The sequence below is a fragment of the Branchiostoma lanceolatum genome, chromosome 10, assembly GCF_035083965.1.
Source record: "Branchiostoma lanceolatum isolate klBraLanc5 chromosome 10, klBraLanc5.hap2, whole genome shotgun sequence".
Classification (NCBI taxonomy): domain Eukaryota; kingdom Metazoa; phylum Chordata; class Leptocardii; order Amphioxiformes; family Branchiostomatidae; genus Branchiostoma; species Branchiostoma lanceolatum.
The window spans coordinates 11,904,941-11,920,288 of record NC_089731.1 but is presented as its reverse complement, the minus strand read 5'-3'; the positions used below and the strand labels follow the sequence as shown (position 1 = coordinate 11,920,288).

The 15,348-nt window shown below is 40.2% G+C and overlaps 2 protein-coding genes across 2 annotated transcripts; both read right to left on the bottom strand.

Annotated features, from left to right (window-relative positions):
* Positions 1-1,496: 1,496 nt before the first annotated feature.
* Positions 1,497-7,469, bottom strand: LOC136443317 (uncharacterized). The gene is made up of 7 exons (XM_066440506.1): positions 7,282-7,469; positions 6,815-6,896; positions 4,825-4,901; positions 4,057-4,167; positions 3,407-3,502; positions 2,905-3,007; positions 1,497-2,288 (listed from the first exon to the last, which is right to left on the bottom strand). Exons 1-7 carry the CDS (start codon positions 7,354-7,356, stop codon positions 2,224-2,226), a joined length of 609 nt encoding a protein of 202 aa, XP_066296603.1. The 5' UTR covers positions 7,357-7,469; the 3' UTR covers positions 1,497-2,223.
* An 862-nt stretch (positions 7,470-8,331) lies between these two features.
* LOC136443318 (uncharacterized) lies at positions 8,332-14,102 on the bottom strand. Its single transcript, XM_066440507.1, has 7 exons — positions 14,005-14,102; positions 12,617-12,754; positions 12,014-12,071; positions 11,506-11,585; positions 10,721-10,819; positions 9,917-10,015; positions 8,332-9,377 (listed from the first exon to the last, which is right to left on the bottom strand). Exons 2-7 carry the CDS (start codon positions 12,695-12,697, stop codon positions 9,255-9,257), a joined length of 540 nt encoding a protein of 179 aa, XP_066296604.1. The 5' UTR covers positions 12,698-12,754; positions 14,005-14,102; the 3' UTR covers positions 8,332-9,254.
* Positions 14,103-15,348: the final 1,246 nt, after the last annotated feature.

The window sequence follows — 15,348 nt, the reverse complement described above, 5'->3', positions numbered from 1 at the left end:
ATAATGAATGACGTATGCTGTCTAAACGAGAAACTTAAAGTGGAGAGTTTTGATTTCTTTTAAATGGCCATTTAGGCTTTAACTTTCCAGATATGTCATAATTTCAGATACATATCATAGCTTTATTGCCATCTATACCAAAAGTACTTGCATTCCTTCGTACGTAAGAGCACTTACTAACGTCCATTGACGTTTCCTTACAGTTATATTTATATACTTTCCTAACGCACACTGTTACTCCAATCTTCAGTAGATACCCCGAAGCGCACTCCCCTATTTCAAAGTAATAAGGAATACAGAATACGAGCAATGCATGCCAATGTGTGCGATACATATTTATCGCGCACTACATTTTGCTTTAATAACCTATGAATACGTACACACAGAAGACGTGGTTAGATAGCATTTTGAATGAAGACCCAATTTAACCGTGAATATTCCCTTGGACTGCGTCGTCCTAAGATGGAATATGTTCTTTAAATGGCAAGGGACGGGCCAGTGATGGTAATAGTAGGGTGGGCATCAACCAAAGTTGACAGTTTGTTACATCAACTGTAGCGGAATGGTTGTGTCTAAGTACTTTCAAGTGATGCATTTTCTTCAAGATATTGGTCCTGTTACTGATGACGTCAATCATTGCAATAAGAACTTCTACAGCGTAATACAATAATGTATTGATGAAAATGCTGGCTGGTGTATGGGCGTAAAAGAATGAGGAAAGAACGAAAGAAGATTTGATTAAACTAAATTAGTACATTGAACAGGGACAGGGGGCGTCACTATCTCAAGCCTATACTATGACTGTCTCTTGTCACATGATGATCAACATCAAGTCACGTGACGAGAGAACTCCAAGACGAGACCTGACTGTAATACTGGGTTGAAGAAGAGACAGAGAGTTCGTCTCCAAAGCTCTCCAGAGCAAAGTCTTTATGTTGTGTGTAATGTGTAAATATTTGTCAAAAGATTTAATTTATCATACTTTTTGCTTAATGACACTTGCTTAAGTTTGTCCTTTTCTGATATTGTGTAGCTTTTTTGTGGCACTGTGATATAAGGTTTGTACTTGAGTGCAGTGCCACTAAGTTCTTGTCTTTTGTCTTTGTTACTGTACTTCTAATCTAAAAAGATTATGAGGAAGTGTGCTGATTGAGAAACTCAGTGACATCAGCAGTGCCAGCAGTGCCAACATAAACCGTTAGTCATTCAGGTATCGCCTTCTCACTAGCCTCCACCAGGCCCTCCTACGAGCGTATGGATCGTAGAATTTAGCAGAAAAATGACTAATTAGCCAGTAGAGTCAGTCCACGGTAAATATCACATTTCGCCCGAGTAGCGGAGCCTGCAAATGATACCCTGGCAAATATTCTTCCTATAGCCGGCGTAGTTAGTCTGGTAGAGACTAACTTGTCACAGCCACGCCTGTGTGTAGGCTACAGTTCATGTATGCATTGTCATAAAATGATGTACCCGCCACCATTAATTTTCGTAGGACATGAAAGAATAACCCTTTATTTTGCTTTAACATGGATGAAAAATAGCACAGAGAACATTTTGTGCTACCAAAACACGTGCACTAAAATAAGCAGTTACATTGGAAAAGTACAGAGAGTCGACCCCGAACTAATCTTTACCTCTGTACCCTCTCCCCATTGCATATCGTAAAAACGCCAAGTTAGCTGGTTCGTCCCTAACTGTCTTTTCTTTACAAAACGCACAAGCGTGGCAAGGAATACGTGAGCATATACAAAAACGATGTGTTGCATGCAGACACGGATATTGGATTTGCGTTGACAGAGTTTAACTGGTGGCTGTTCATTGCTGCAGAAGACATCCACGCTGAAACGCCACTTGAATCAAGGAGGTTTAAAATCATGACTTTAAACCTCATTTGGCCTTGCTTACTAACGTATAACGTTACCATATACTATATACCCTTTACTTTCAGCAAAACGTGCGTTACTTGAAAATTAATGGCTATATGATGTACTTTTCTTCCCGATGTCACTGAATACAAGTATATATATATATATACATATCCCCGGACTCTTTACTGGTCACTTTTCAAATGACGAAGTCCACATATTGGCCTCAAGGCTAGCTTAAATCTTGCATGTTGTGTTTAACTGCGTTCTAGTACTCGTAGCTTACGTGAGTGACGTCACAGTGCTGTACAAATTATATACATGTAGCAAGGATTAGACGATGAGACCGCGGATTGATTTATGAGTAGGCGTAGAGAGGCGTCCCCATCACAGGCTGAAGGTCCATACCGTAAGATACATTTCCTGAAAAACATTGGAGAATAACAACGCATTAATGTGGATGCCTATAGCTCTACCAATACTCTGTCTACTAATGCACTTACATTGCCTACTAATGTACTTATTTTGGCCACTAATATACTGACCTTATACATTATGCGACATGTAGGGTAAGCCTATATGACCCTTATAGGGATTACCGCGTTTAGTATGCTATCCACATAGCAAATCTTGATCCACACGGTTGTTATTTGATCATCAGAACGTTCAATCATCAAGACCCAAGATACAGACGTGACTTTTACCCAGCGAACGAGAACAGCTGGCAATGTTTCTAATTGCCTAGAATCCAGGAACCCTAAGGGGAAAACATGCTGGAACTGAATTAATGCCAAGGTAGATGGCTTATTTGTTTTGCATGGTACCTCACTGTTGATGACTCTCCAACTAGACAAAAAGATACAGTGCTAAGCTGCTCAATGTTTTTGGAATATTTCAATGCCAATATCGTAATATTCATTCTGCAGGGACTGAAAAGTATTAATTTTGCGTAGATAAAAGCATGAATATTGTACAGTTATTAATGAAATTATAGTTTCTGCTATGTTATCTTAACGGTTTTCATAAACGTTTAGCCCACCTGGATTTGTCTCGGCAGACGACTGTGTCGCTGATAACTCACGAAAGACACGCTCTCTGGAAAGTCTCTGCGCATGCGTGTGGACAACAAGGCCGCAATACATCTAAGATATGAGTAGAGATAGAATGCAATATTTCATTACCGTGAATACGAAATTCTTTTTCATCTGGCTTTGTATCAGTTTATTTCTCACAAATTGTAAGCCTGGATAAAAACCGTTACTACATCAGTTCTTTGTTTTATATCTTTCGACACGCATGCGTAGTGATGCTAGTCTTGAAATATGTAGTTCAAGTGCAGGTCGCTAGGTGTCGTTTACACAGCATATTTGTCATCATTGATATTTTTCCTTCGTAGTGTGCGTTAATGTTGATCTCCTTTCAACATACACAAAAGAGATATGTGGTTATGTTAAGAATACATATGCAAGAATACATTGATATGATATGATATGATATAATATCTCGGTGAACGGAGTAAGAGTAAGAAAGAGTGGAATTACCAAGAGGAGTAGCTCTGCTACCACCAGTATCCAACTTGCAATCAGTCCGGCGTGAACGTTAGCAATAGGCCCAGCATCATCGGAAATAGAACCTTCCTACAGAAACATATGATGATCTCTTTTTAGGCTATGCAAAGGTAGCATGTTCACCCATTTTCTTCCCTGAGACATTTTGTTCTGGACTGACCCGTTTAAACATCCGTGAAGATCACAGTGATGCAAGAAAGATCAAAATAAATTTGTACATGTACACAAACAGCTTGCCCGCTAAGTTCTGAGATCATGAACTATCGTAGTCTGGAATGTTTTGGTATCTTTATCCAACGTTTGTGCATTAGACCAGGCTCCACAGGTCGCTGGAAAAATCGTAGAAATTGGCTGAATAGACGGATAACATGCCAGAGAAGCTAGTCCGCCATAAAAGTTACAGTTTGCGACCTCTAGTTAACATATGGTCCCTCTCTCCGTAGCCGACTCCCTTAGCATACTATTCACTCTATTTGGCAAACTTCTACTATTATTCCAGCCATCCGCGGGGCCTGATAGATGCTACATTAGGCACAGAATCATGAGTATCGTTCTGCCTTTCTGCTCAAAGATCACATCCTAGGCCATAAGCCATGATTAGGCTGTTTGAAGGGGTTACCTACCGAGTTGATTAGGTCTATATCCTGGTCTGTAGTGAGGACAGCCACGGACATGTTTACGCATGCCCAGAGCGCCATGCCCGCCACCCAGGCGAAACACAAACTTGCATGTTTCTGAAATAACAATGAAATCCATACATCTTGTCAGCCATATGGCATTGTTTGGATAATCCGTTTCATTTGACAGACCTTTTTTTCATCTGGATATAGTTCAAATCATATAGATCATAGACAAACAAGAAATCATAAATCATATTTAAAAGTCATAGATGACATAGATGTAAATTTTTGAGGTAGCATGTCTAGGATATGTTCAGTCATATGCCGTACTAGCGGATTGATGAAGAACTACAAGAAAATCCTTCTTTGACAACCAATACACTGTGAAAAGATAGCCTCCTTTGCGGGCCTTTTTGGTGAGGCTGATGCTTATAAATTGGCGCTGATACACGATTTTCAATACAGCTTCTTTTTCTACGGGTGGCAATACGATTGCTCTAGCCAAAAAGAACTGGCACCGATATGTTGAAAATCGCGTATCAGCGCCAATATATAAACGCAGGAACTGCCCAAAAGGCCCGCAAAGGAGGCTATCTTTTTAAAAAGTTTTTAGTTTCCTGGTTGTCACTGAGAAGAATTTTCTCTAATAAACGCCGGCACCGTTCAGAAGGCCTGCGAAGGAGGCTAGTAGATTCGTGTCAGCGGTTTGATTGTGCCCTCCATATCACAACAAAATTGGGTACTATTGTGATGACGTAGCGACTGACTTACTCTGAGTACACCCAGAAACAGCATGTTGCACAGCAGAAGTAGCACGACATTCAGAGCTAACCCCACGTACGTCAGACCTGAAACAAACAGATTACGTTAGCAGAAGTAGCACAACATTTAGAGATTACCCCACATACGTCAGACCTGAAAGAAATAGAATACGCTAGCAGAAGTATCACGACATTAAGCGCAAACCCCACATACGTCAGACCTGAAATAAGCAGATTACGTTCGCAAATATCACTATCATCCACACTTGATAAGCTCCAGCATACAACATGAAAAGTTACATTATGAGATAAGGTTAGGTTATATGTCTTCTTTCTTGGCGTTGCTCGGGTAGCGTAGTGACAACTATACGGTTTATATGTAACAGTGGGGTCACTAACTGCCCAGTCTAACGGGTCCGGCCCTTTTAGCCTAGCGGTTATGGCGTGCGGCCTGAGAACTGGCGGGCCCAGGTTCAATCCCGGGGAGCCAGGAGTCAGACTGTTTCTACTCGCCTCTTGTGTTTCATTTATACAAGAATTTAGAGTCAGGAAAGAAGTAGGAGGTGAACTGTTGACTAGTCAGTTTAACCAGAAGATGTCCAGATACGGCATACAGGGACTCGCCCTTGACTGGTTCAAATCATACCTCACTGGAAGGAAACACTGCACATCCATTAACGGAGCAACCTCTGAGTTTCACCAAGTAAAATACGGAGTACCCCAGGGATCCATACTAGGACCCCTGCTATTCATCATCTACGTCAACGATATGCCAGAATGCCTTCAGTCTTGTGACATTTCAATGTATGCAGATGATACTGTTATCTACTACAGCAACAAGGACTTCACCAACATTGAGAACGTACTTCAAAACGACCTTCAACGGCTGTCGCAATGGTTTGCTGCGAACTCGTTATCAATGAATGGTGGTAAATGTAAAAGTATGCTCATTGGTACAAACAGAAGACTGGCAAGCTGCAACATTCCAAACTTGGCTGTCAACGGCGTCAACCTAAAAACATGCGACAAATACACATACCTTGGTGTAGTTATCGATCGTCAGCTCAAGTGGAAAGACCAGGCAAAGGCTGTACTAGGAAAACTGCGGCGGTCATTATTCATGACGAAACACCTAAACCCTTTCATCTCAACCTCAGCACTCTGTACCCTGTATAATGCCATCTTCCTACCACACATCACATACGCTTGCACAGCATGGGAAGCTGCCCCCGACCAGGATCTACAGAAAAGTATGCAGAATCGGGCTGGAAAACTGATACTAAAGGCCCCACACAGAACACCATCAACCGAAGTGCTCTGTCGGCTGAGCTGGAAAGACATTAAAGAAACACTCCAATACTACAATGCCGTACAAACCTACAAAGCCCTAAACAACAAACTGCCACCCTACATGCGCCAGATGTTTGTGTACTGTAGAGACCAGAGTACTCGTACAACCAGACAAAGCACAAGCAGTCAGCTGGCTGTCCCCAAACCCAAGCGAGAGATCTTCAGAAGATCGGTAGCCTACCGTGGACCAAATGTCTGGAACAGCCTACCGCCAGACACACGTACGGCTCCGAATCTGACTTCCTTCAAGAGACTCTTGAAGTAACGGAAATGAACTAAACGAACGGACACGGACCATGAACCAGCTTTCGCCCTACTTTATGTTGTATGTTGTAGAAATTGTATATTGTTGTACCATAAATATGTAATGATATATGTTGATAGAGTTATTAGGACTCAAATGACTGTGTATCTCTGTTATATTTTATCTGACCCTTACCTCTTCCCTCATGACCTCAATGAAAAGCGGCCTGCGTGCCGATTTGAGCTTATCATGAATAAACAAAGGTTCAAACAAACAAACAAACAAAACAAACCAATACTGGAAGAAATGGAGCGTCTTCGGCACAAGCTTCCCTCCGCAGTTCTTTCTTACTCGCACTTTTCTTAGAATGAGTGTCTTACAAGACAAAAGAGAGAAGTAAACTTACTGTGATCGTACGTGTATCCGGTGAGATAGGACAGATTCGCAAGCTTTGCGATACTCAAGATGATCCCAATCATGGCAAATATCTGAGTTAAAAACAAGAACACAATGTAGATAAAAATCCCGAAGGCTCTCAATGGTATTGCATTGGAAAGTTGTCGTGGACATTATTCTTCAGAGTTATGTATTTTGTGTAAGCCAAAGCAATGCCACTCCTTCTGTCTTTCTAACATGCATACATGTACAACACTTAGAAAATACCTTCTTATTACAATTTTACAAGTCCTTTATATTTTTGAGTGACAACTTAGATACTTGGTATATATATGTATATATATATATATAATAATAATAGATTGCAAAAGCGAGCCGACCGAGCACACCGATGTGCTCGGCGATTATAATAATCATATAGTCTGTATGATATGATATCGAGTTATCAATAAGATTAGAAAAGACAAAAACACTTACGCAGTATCCTGCAGCTGTCGCCATGCAGCCAACAGGGATGGTCCACAAGCCACAACAGCGGCTGATCTGAACCATGATGGAGAGAGTGGGAGGGGGGCAGCTTCAAGAAGTCAACAATAAGTCCAGACCCTTTCAGTACAAAAGAGAATATCAAAATATAGTGTGAGAATCGTGTATCCGTGAACACTTGGGTTTTTTTTTCCAGAAATCAAATAGTTAAGGTTGTGGAACAGAGACTTCGAAACTGCAACTTTTAATGGAGAAACCTCTTTTGAAAATGTTCCAAGCATAACTTGGACAGCGGTTAATCATTAAGCCAAAGTTGGACTAAGGTTGGACGACTTGTGCGTGGGGACAGAAATGGCTGCAATATCTATTTGTTTGGGGTTATCATTTCTTCACTTGGCCTTCGACAGCAAAAGTTTGGCTGTTTAAACTTAACAAAACTGTAGGCTACGTCCAACAAGTAGTTGTATATGTTTATGTATCACTAAAGCCCCATGCACGCCCGCATGTTGTACGTGTATCGTATGACAACTCTCCTTTGTCTGTGACCAGTCGGCATATCCCCCATGTCACAGGTGTAGCCATATTATGTCTAGATGTCCTTCTTTTAGCTTTCACATTGACACACAGAAATTCCATACAAACGTTGAGTTTTCTTTCTCAACTTTCTCAGACATTGTACACACGCCCAGTGCCCAAAAGGGCTCATAAATTATCGCCAGATTTAATTACTTGGAATAGTCCAAAACCGGTCTTACTGGTTTGTAATCGAGAGGTCATGCAAATGATCAAGGCGTGCATGTGGGAAGATCAGTCATACCATGGGTCATTCCATATAATTATAAAATAACTATACAATCCATATCTTTCTGTGTTATTCCTTGTTTCCTATCATGTAAAACTGAGTACTACTAGTATTCCATACGCAGAAACGGACTAATGCAGCCATTACACAGAGCGAAAAGTAACAACAAACAGCCATGTTTTGAAAACTACTGACCCGTATTGAAGGACTCAAATAACATGGTTTGTTAGATCACGAAATTGGGGAGGGGGGCACCTGTTATATCTTTATTTACTGGCTAACTGGCCTCTTGAAATACGATTTACATGTTAATCCAACTTCCAGGCGGCGTTGTTAAATTGATAAGTTAACATTGTGATCGGGTACACACCACAATAGAATTGTGTGTTATCCTCTGTTAACACCAAGTATAGCATGGTCATTGATAAATGATTTATACAACAGGAATACATCAGAATGTATCAATATTCATAAAGATTACTTTTTTATTGTGCTTTACGGATATTGTCTATATGTAACAGGTGTTTAATACAATACTAAGAACCAGAAAACTTGTGTATCTATCAAATGATTTCTCATTGACGTCATACAAGGAAGCAAGAGACACATAATCATTATGTATTTCTGAACCAGTTAAGACAAAATAAACGTTTCTTACAAATTCCTTCCTGTAAATATTCAAGCCTTGATGTCTTAAAATCAGTCAACATACTAGTAAAACGTCATCGATGATACAATTGAACGTAACAACGAGTTAGAATGGACGTCTCGTCAAAACAGTGGCGGTTGCAAATATTGAAGAATTCTGCAGATATCTATCCATATTTGAGTGAGCCGTATGAATTATGTATTCACTATGATCATTGATAGCTTGTTCCAGTGTACTTACCCCACGTTCTAAAGCCCTGTAGCTGTCTGTACAGTCCGTATTGTCCAGGTCTATAACGTGTAAGTGGTCATAGATGTCGAACACCGCACTCACAAAGATCTAAAGGCTATATATGGGGTTTTTCTGAAACCCTGTTGAGACATCCATACACAGATCTTGCAAATATAATGCTTTATAAGTCGATGCATAAGGCCTACTGTACATTCTGTTCCACCCTAAGTCTCACAGCCGTCTAGTTCTTTACAATTTTAATTCCTTGCAAAATATGAATGTCTAAACCGCCTTTGTTTCCCCACCATCTGGCTTTGTTGTCTCTTGGAACTGGGAGTATGGCGGGGGAATACCTTCCTCGTGAAGCCTCTGCGCATGCGAGTACACAACAATGGCACAGTAGATCTGTACAGATCAACAAAGTATAAACAGCATCGTGAACAAATCGTAACCATGGATAATGCACAAGATGTAAACATCAAGTTTGTTTCACCTTTATTTATTCATGAGAAGTTCAAATCGGCCTGCAGGCCACTTTTCATGGCGGTCACGAGGGTAGAGGTGAGGGTTAGACAAAATATCATTCAAGTCCTAATAAATCTATATGTATATATAATTACATATACATGATACAGAACACATAGTACATCATATGTGATACAATTCTCATTCACTGAAAACGATGTCGAAGATACGTTAATTCTCCGCTGTAACGGGTAAGTCAAAAAGATGACGTCATTTTTCAGAGCCAAAAAAACAGAACAATTTCACAACTAGTACTTAGGTATCACGTTAGGAGGGTTAAAGTTAACAACGTCACAATCTTCTACATATTTCAATACTGATGTTTTTTTTTTAAATTACAGATATTATTGTATGGATCATACAGTAATATCTATAATCATACTATGATTATGAGTGCAAAGGAAATGTGTATAACATACCAACAAGACTACTTCCAGTGCGATGATCCCCCACATAAGACCAAGAGCTGTTGCCATAGCAGCTCCACCCACCGTTGTAACAGAATGTACGTCTGTTTTCTGTAAATACAGGTAAAGGTAGCAAAGAATATAGACTCCAAACAATTCCATTCTCACAAAACTGCTCTTGAAGTATCAGCAATATCCAGAGTTTGTATGTTCTTAGACGTTTGCACATTTTCTTTAGCTAAAGAATGAGGATGGCTTTAGCTGTCTAGTGGCTCTATTTCATATCCTGACGTCTTTATCTGTTTGTGCTACGACATTAGACCCTGTTGTTCTCCCTGACTCAATATAACAGAGTTTGAGTTTATTTAACCTCAATTAGCTTAACAATATGTAAGTACATTTCAGCTACTCTTCCTGTGGTCCTTATTGACAAACATAACTGCGCATGCACAAAACATACATGTACATAAGTGACATTCTGCAGGGAATGTTTGCAAGTCTATAAAAGACCCATTTCCAGTTACGGCGGCCATTTTGAATGTTCAGGGGTCAGCCAAAATCAAGTCCAAATGACCACAACAATATTTTCTACACGAGAAAGGCACATGTGCCACAGCATTTCATGTAAGAGAGGTGAAATTTACTAACAAAGAAGGCATACCCATAATGCAACACAGGCTTCTAAGAGCCCCAACCCTGCCAAGCCTCGTTTTGACGCAAGACCCCAAGCTGACCCCTGAAAATTCAAAATGGCCGCCGTAACTGGAAATCGGTCTAAACTACGTGCATATGTAATATCTAGGGGTTATTGCCCACCTTTCCGGCATAGATAGTGGCCACTTCACCAAAGACTATGGTCAGAACTGCCCAGACGACGGCACCAACAACCCATATCATACACAAGACATAGTTGCTCTGTTCAAAGAAACAAGTAATTTAAGTCTACTATAAAAAGAAATCATTGCAAACTATTGTTCAAGCCCATGGGCTAATCCCCTAACAGTCAAGTGCACACTTGATTTTGTTTTAACCCATATCATACACAAGACATAGTTACTCTGTTCAAAGAAACAAGTAATTTAATTATAAGTCTACTATAAAAAAAGAAATCATTGCAAACTGTTGTTCATGCCCATGTGCTAATCACCTAACAGTCAAGTGTACACTTTGTGATTTATAAGTTTTTTTAAATATATTTTTTTAATCAAAAAAGAATCAAATATACAAATGAACGGACGAAGACAAAGTGGCGGCCTACTCAAGTTGTACACAACTTATATTCTAGCGGCCTCTTGCACATTATGGAAAATAAAATATTTGACAACACACTAAAACATTGAAGAAGTTCTGTGTGGAAAATGACGTATAGAGATGATAACACTCCTTGTTATCCTAGATCTAGGTGCTGCTTAATTTACATCCATGCCATCTGAATTAACAAATAGAATTCCAAAGACATAAGTTAGTCCCATATTTTATATAACGAGTAGCACTGATGTAATAATGTTAACGCTGAACAATTTTCCCATTACAGAGATGGATATCATTATGGTAGAAGTTATTTTCACAACACTTGCCCATCGTAAGTTGTAAGAGCATACCTTGAGGACGCCTATGAGGAGAAGTATGCACAGGATGACCAAGAGTCCGTCAGTTGCAATGCGACCGTACCTTGCGGCTTCTGTAGGTTTTCAAGTTGTGAGTGAAACAATTCGATATTGTGGAATTACGTATTATAAGATATAAAATACGCTCGACACAATCCATGAATGTTATACTTTATACATCTGTGACTGTAGCTACAAACCTTTTTTTAAAAACAAGCTATCTGCCACCCAAAAATCAAGACCACGGCACGTCCAGGTCAAAAGATACAAAAATTGAGGTTCTGCTGCAGTACCAAGGTCACATACCAGGGGGCCCAAAATCAACCTTGAATTTTGGCTTCACAACACCCGCCCACATACTAAATATCATCGTAATCCAACAAGAGGCTCTTGAGTTATTCTGACTAGAGTAGTCCGGAAACACAAACAGACACACAAGCAAACACACACACAGTAACACCCAAAACTATATCTCCATTTTTCATGGAGATACCAAACGTACCTCCTCCAGCACTAGCCAGACCGATGATGGCAAGAGCAATGTTGAGGATCGCAACTACCTGAAAATACGAGGAGAGAAGTAGAAGTAGAATATCTATACGATAGGGAAAATATGTGAGGAGAACTAAGAATAAAGCTATTGTGATAAAACTGGTAATAAAAGTTATGGTTCTCATTCACGAATCCCTAAAGACCACATTTTGAGTGTGTATTTGACTGGAAAAGTTGTTGTCCAAGTTATATGCTTTGAAACCGAATATACACTTAGACCTCCCCCAGACTGAACACTTGTAACGAACACTTCTGACTTTTCATTCTATATGATTACATTTTCATAATCATTACATCGTCGTAGTACTACGCCTAGAGTGATTTTAGATTCGTTGCGTACTACAGAGTGATTTTGGATTCGTAGCTGTTTTGATGATTACGATTAATGTTCATTTATTTTAAGTGTTCCACTAACAGTATGCAAATGAGTGTGTAGTTCAGCCGTCAGGCTGCCATGTGCTTCTCTGTGCAATAAACCAATGCTACTAAACGTTACTATCGTAAATTTTGGGAGAGTGCTCAGCGTGGTATTACTGTATATCAGAACACTTACCATGTACACGATTGCAGTGTAGAGACTGCCCGACCGAAGGCCAAAGCATTCACAGCAGTTGTTCACCCTTAACGTTATCATGATGCTGGACCGTCATCAGATTGGGGTTATCCGTCTCAAAATACTGTTAGCATAATTCTGAAAAGTACAAAGTGCAATGATACTATTCTTTTCATCGTCTGCACCAAAAAGCAACGTGAACTCATCACTCAAAACCTTGAGTCAATTTTCAAATGATCCATTTAGATCAAGTGTAACTTGTAAACACTGCATGTCAAACACGGTTGGAAGACGATACACATTTTATTTCAAGTTGCCCGTTCTACGATCAAGAAAGAAAGGCGCTGTTTAAAGAGGCCACCAAATTCCATCCAAACTTCTCCATGTTTACGGAACAAAAGAAAGCTACTCTCCTGTTAACATCATAAAACCCACACATTACATTAAAAGGGGGAGAATTCGTCTTCCACTGTCTCGAAAAAAGAAGTCAAACCCAAATAAGATAGAATTTAGTGTTAGTACTTGACCTAGAATAGTCCCATGCTATATTGTCAGCAATTGTCTGTCCGTCCTTCCATGTTTCATGTACTTGCAATTAGCCTACGGGCAAGAACTTGCAATAAACTTAAACTATTATACTAGCCTCTACCGGGCCCCGCGGATGGCTGGAAAAATGGTAGAAATTGGCCAAATAGAGTAAATATAGTATACTAAGGGAGTGGGCAACAGAGAGAGAGTCCAATATGCCATCCACTGGTCGCAAACTGTAACTTCCATGACGGACTAAATTCTCTGGCATGTCTATTTCGCCAATTTCTACGATTTTTCCAGTGACCTGTGGAGCCTGGTAGAGACTACCATAACACCACAACGACCTTTGAACTGATCATCGTATAGCTAGTATATAATTTTCTTCCCCAAAACCGCCATGATATGGAACACTCTATCAACTTAAACGCACGTATCAGCAACATTAGACAACTTAAAGCGGGGGTTGGTCCAATGTATGGGCGTTACCAACCCCATGGGTAAATTAATGGGGATTAACTAGTGCGGCCAATCACAAATTTCCATGCACCGATGTTGTTTATGCTTTTTTTTTTTTCAACACCCCACGTGCACCTCCACCGGTCGCACTAAGTCTCACTTTTGACCCCTTCAAATTGATATCCCATATGAGGACTTTGCGCAGCATTGTATAGAATAGAAAATAATAGAATTGTAACACTCTAGGTTACTTCTCTTTTTCTTTGGTGTCTATCTGCCCTGTCTTTAATCTTGGATGCAACAGGGCACAGAAGATAGCCGTATATTTATGACTTAAAAATGATCACTTGTAAACAAACATGTTTTCATGTTAACAAAGACAAGAAATACGAAATTCTTACTTCAGCTGACGAGTTCCCGTGTTGATAGCAAGATGGCTGCCTCTACTCATAATAAACAGACGAAAAAGCCTCGGGCACGAAAAGTGGTAGTACCACAATCATTACCTTTGATAGACCAACTCTTACCAATCACACAGCCTCCTACATTTATACAATTACCAAGAAGCGAGAGGAAGTCGAAAATACTAGAGTATGCTAGATGTTTATGTACAGTAATACTCGTGAATATGTATGTATTTGTTAACATGCGACCTGTGCTTAGCCCAGTGGGGCAAACATGTACAATAAAGGTCTTCATTCATTCATTAATCGGTGCCACTAGGCGTGTTCCTGTTCTGTCTATTTTTGAATACTAACGCAGTCGAAACAATGCCTAATATGCATTCTCACCCCCATCAAACTCGCTGCCAAGTGGCGTTGTACAACTCTCGCCCAATCACGAGAACACTTCTGCAAGCTGGGGGGAGATGCGGTCTGAAGAGCTAATGCGCAGACGTGTTCTCAAGATCGGGCGCGATTTGTACAACCCCACTAGGCAGAGAGGTGGCCAGGAATGTTTGCCAGAGCATAGGCTATTTGAGATTGTATATCGTTGCGGTAAGGGTATCTAGACGCGACTTTCACGCCACTACAAGCGCTGTGGCCGGGCGATGTCTGCAATTGGGTACCGCCTAAAAGTACATGGTACGGCCCGATTTACCGGGAACGGTCCGAATTTTTAGTGTGTACGGCCCGAATTTAAGGGTACAGCTCGAATTTCGAGCGGGTATGGCCCGAAGGGAGTTGGATGGGCATGATTCTTAGCAAATCTTTTTTGGAAGCTCTTTTACTATGCTGTGTTTGGACCCTTTACTGACATGGCAAGTAATCGTGCCAACAGTATTACTTGTGTCTCCAGTTTATTGATGAATTTTTGTCGAATTTCTTAACATGCCTCTTTGTCTGTTGTACTTAATAAGGCATGTTAATAACCGAAGATGGCCGGTAATTGCAAAAAATTATTAAAGAACAGAAAATCATAAAAGATTTCGAATGTTGTTGCCCGTGTGGAAACATAGATGACAAACTAGGCGGTATGGTCAACTCCGAGAAAATCTCAGTTAATTTACATATCGGTCAGTATTGCTATACACACCGAAGGCTTTAACTAATAAATCAACAAACAATGTTTCACCAACAAACTGGTCTTTATTTGGTAAAGAGTTTAAGATAGTAACAACCACAAAAGATACAACTTCATAGTGCATTCCAAACTCCACAACTAAGGTATAAATAGTGACAGTGAACAGTGCTCTGCAGGAATAGCAATTCATTGACTATCACCACGCAGACAAAGCTAAGCAT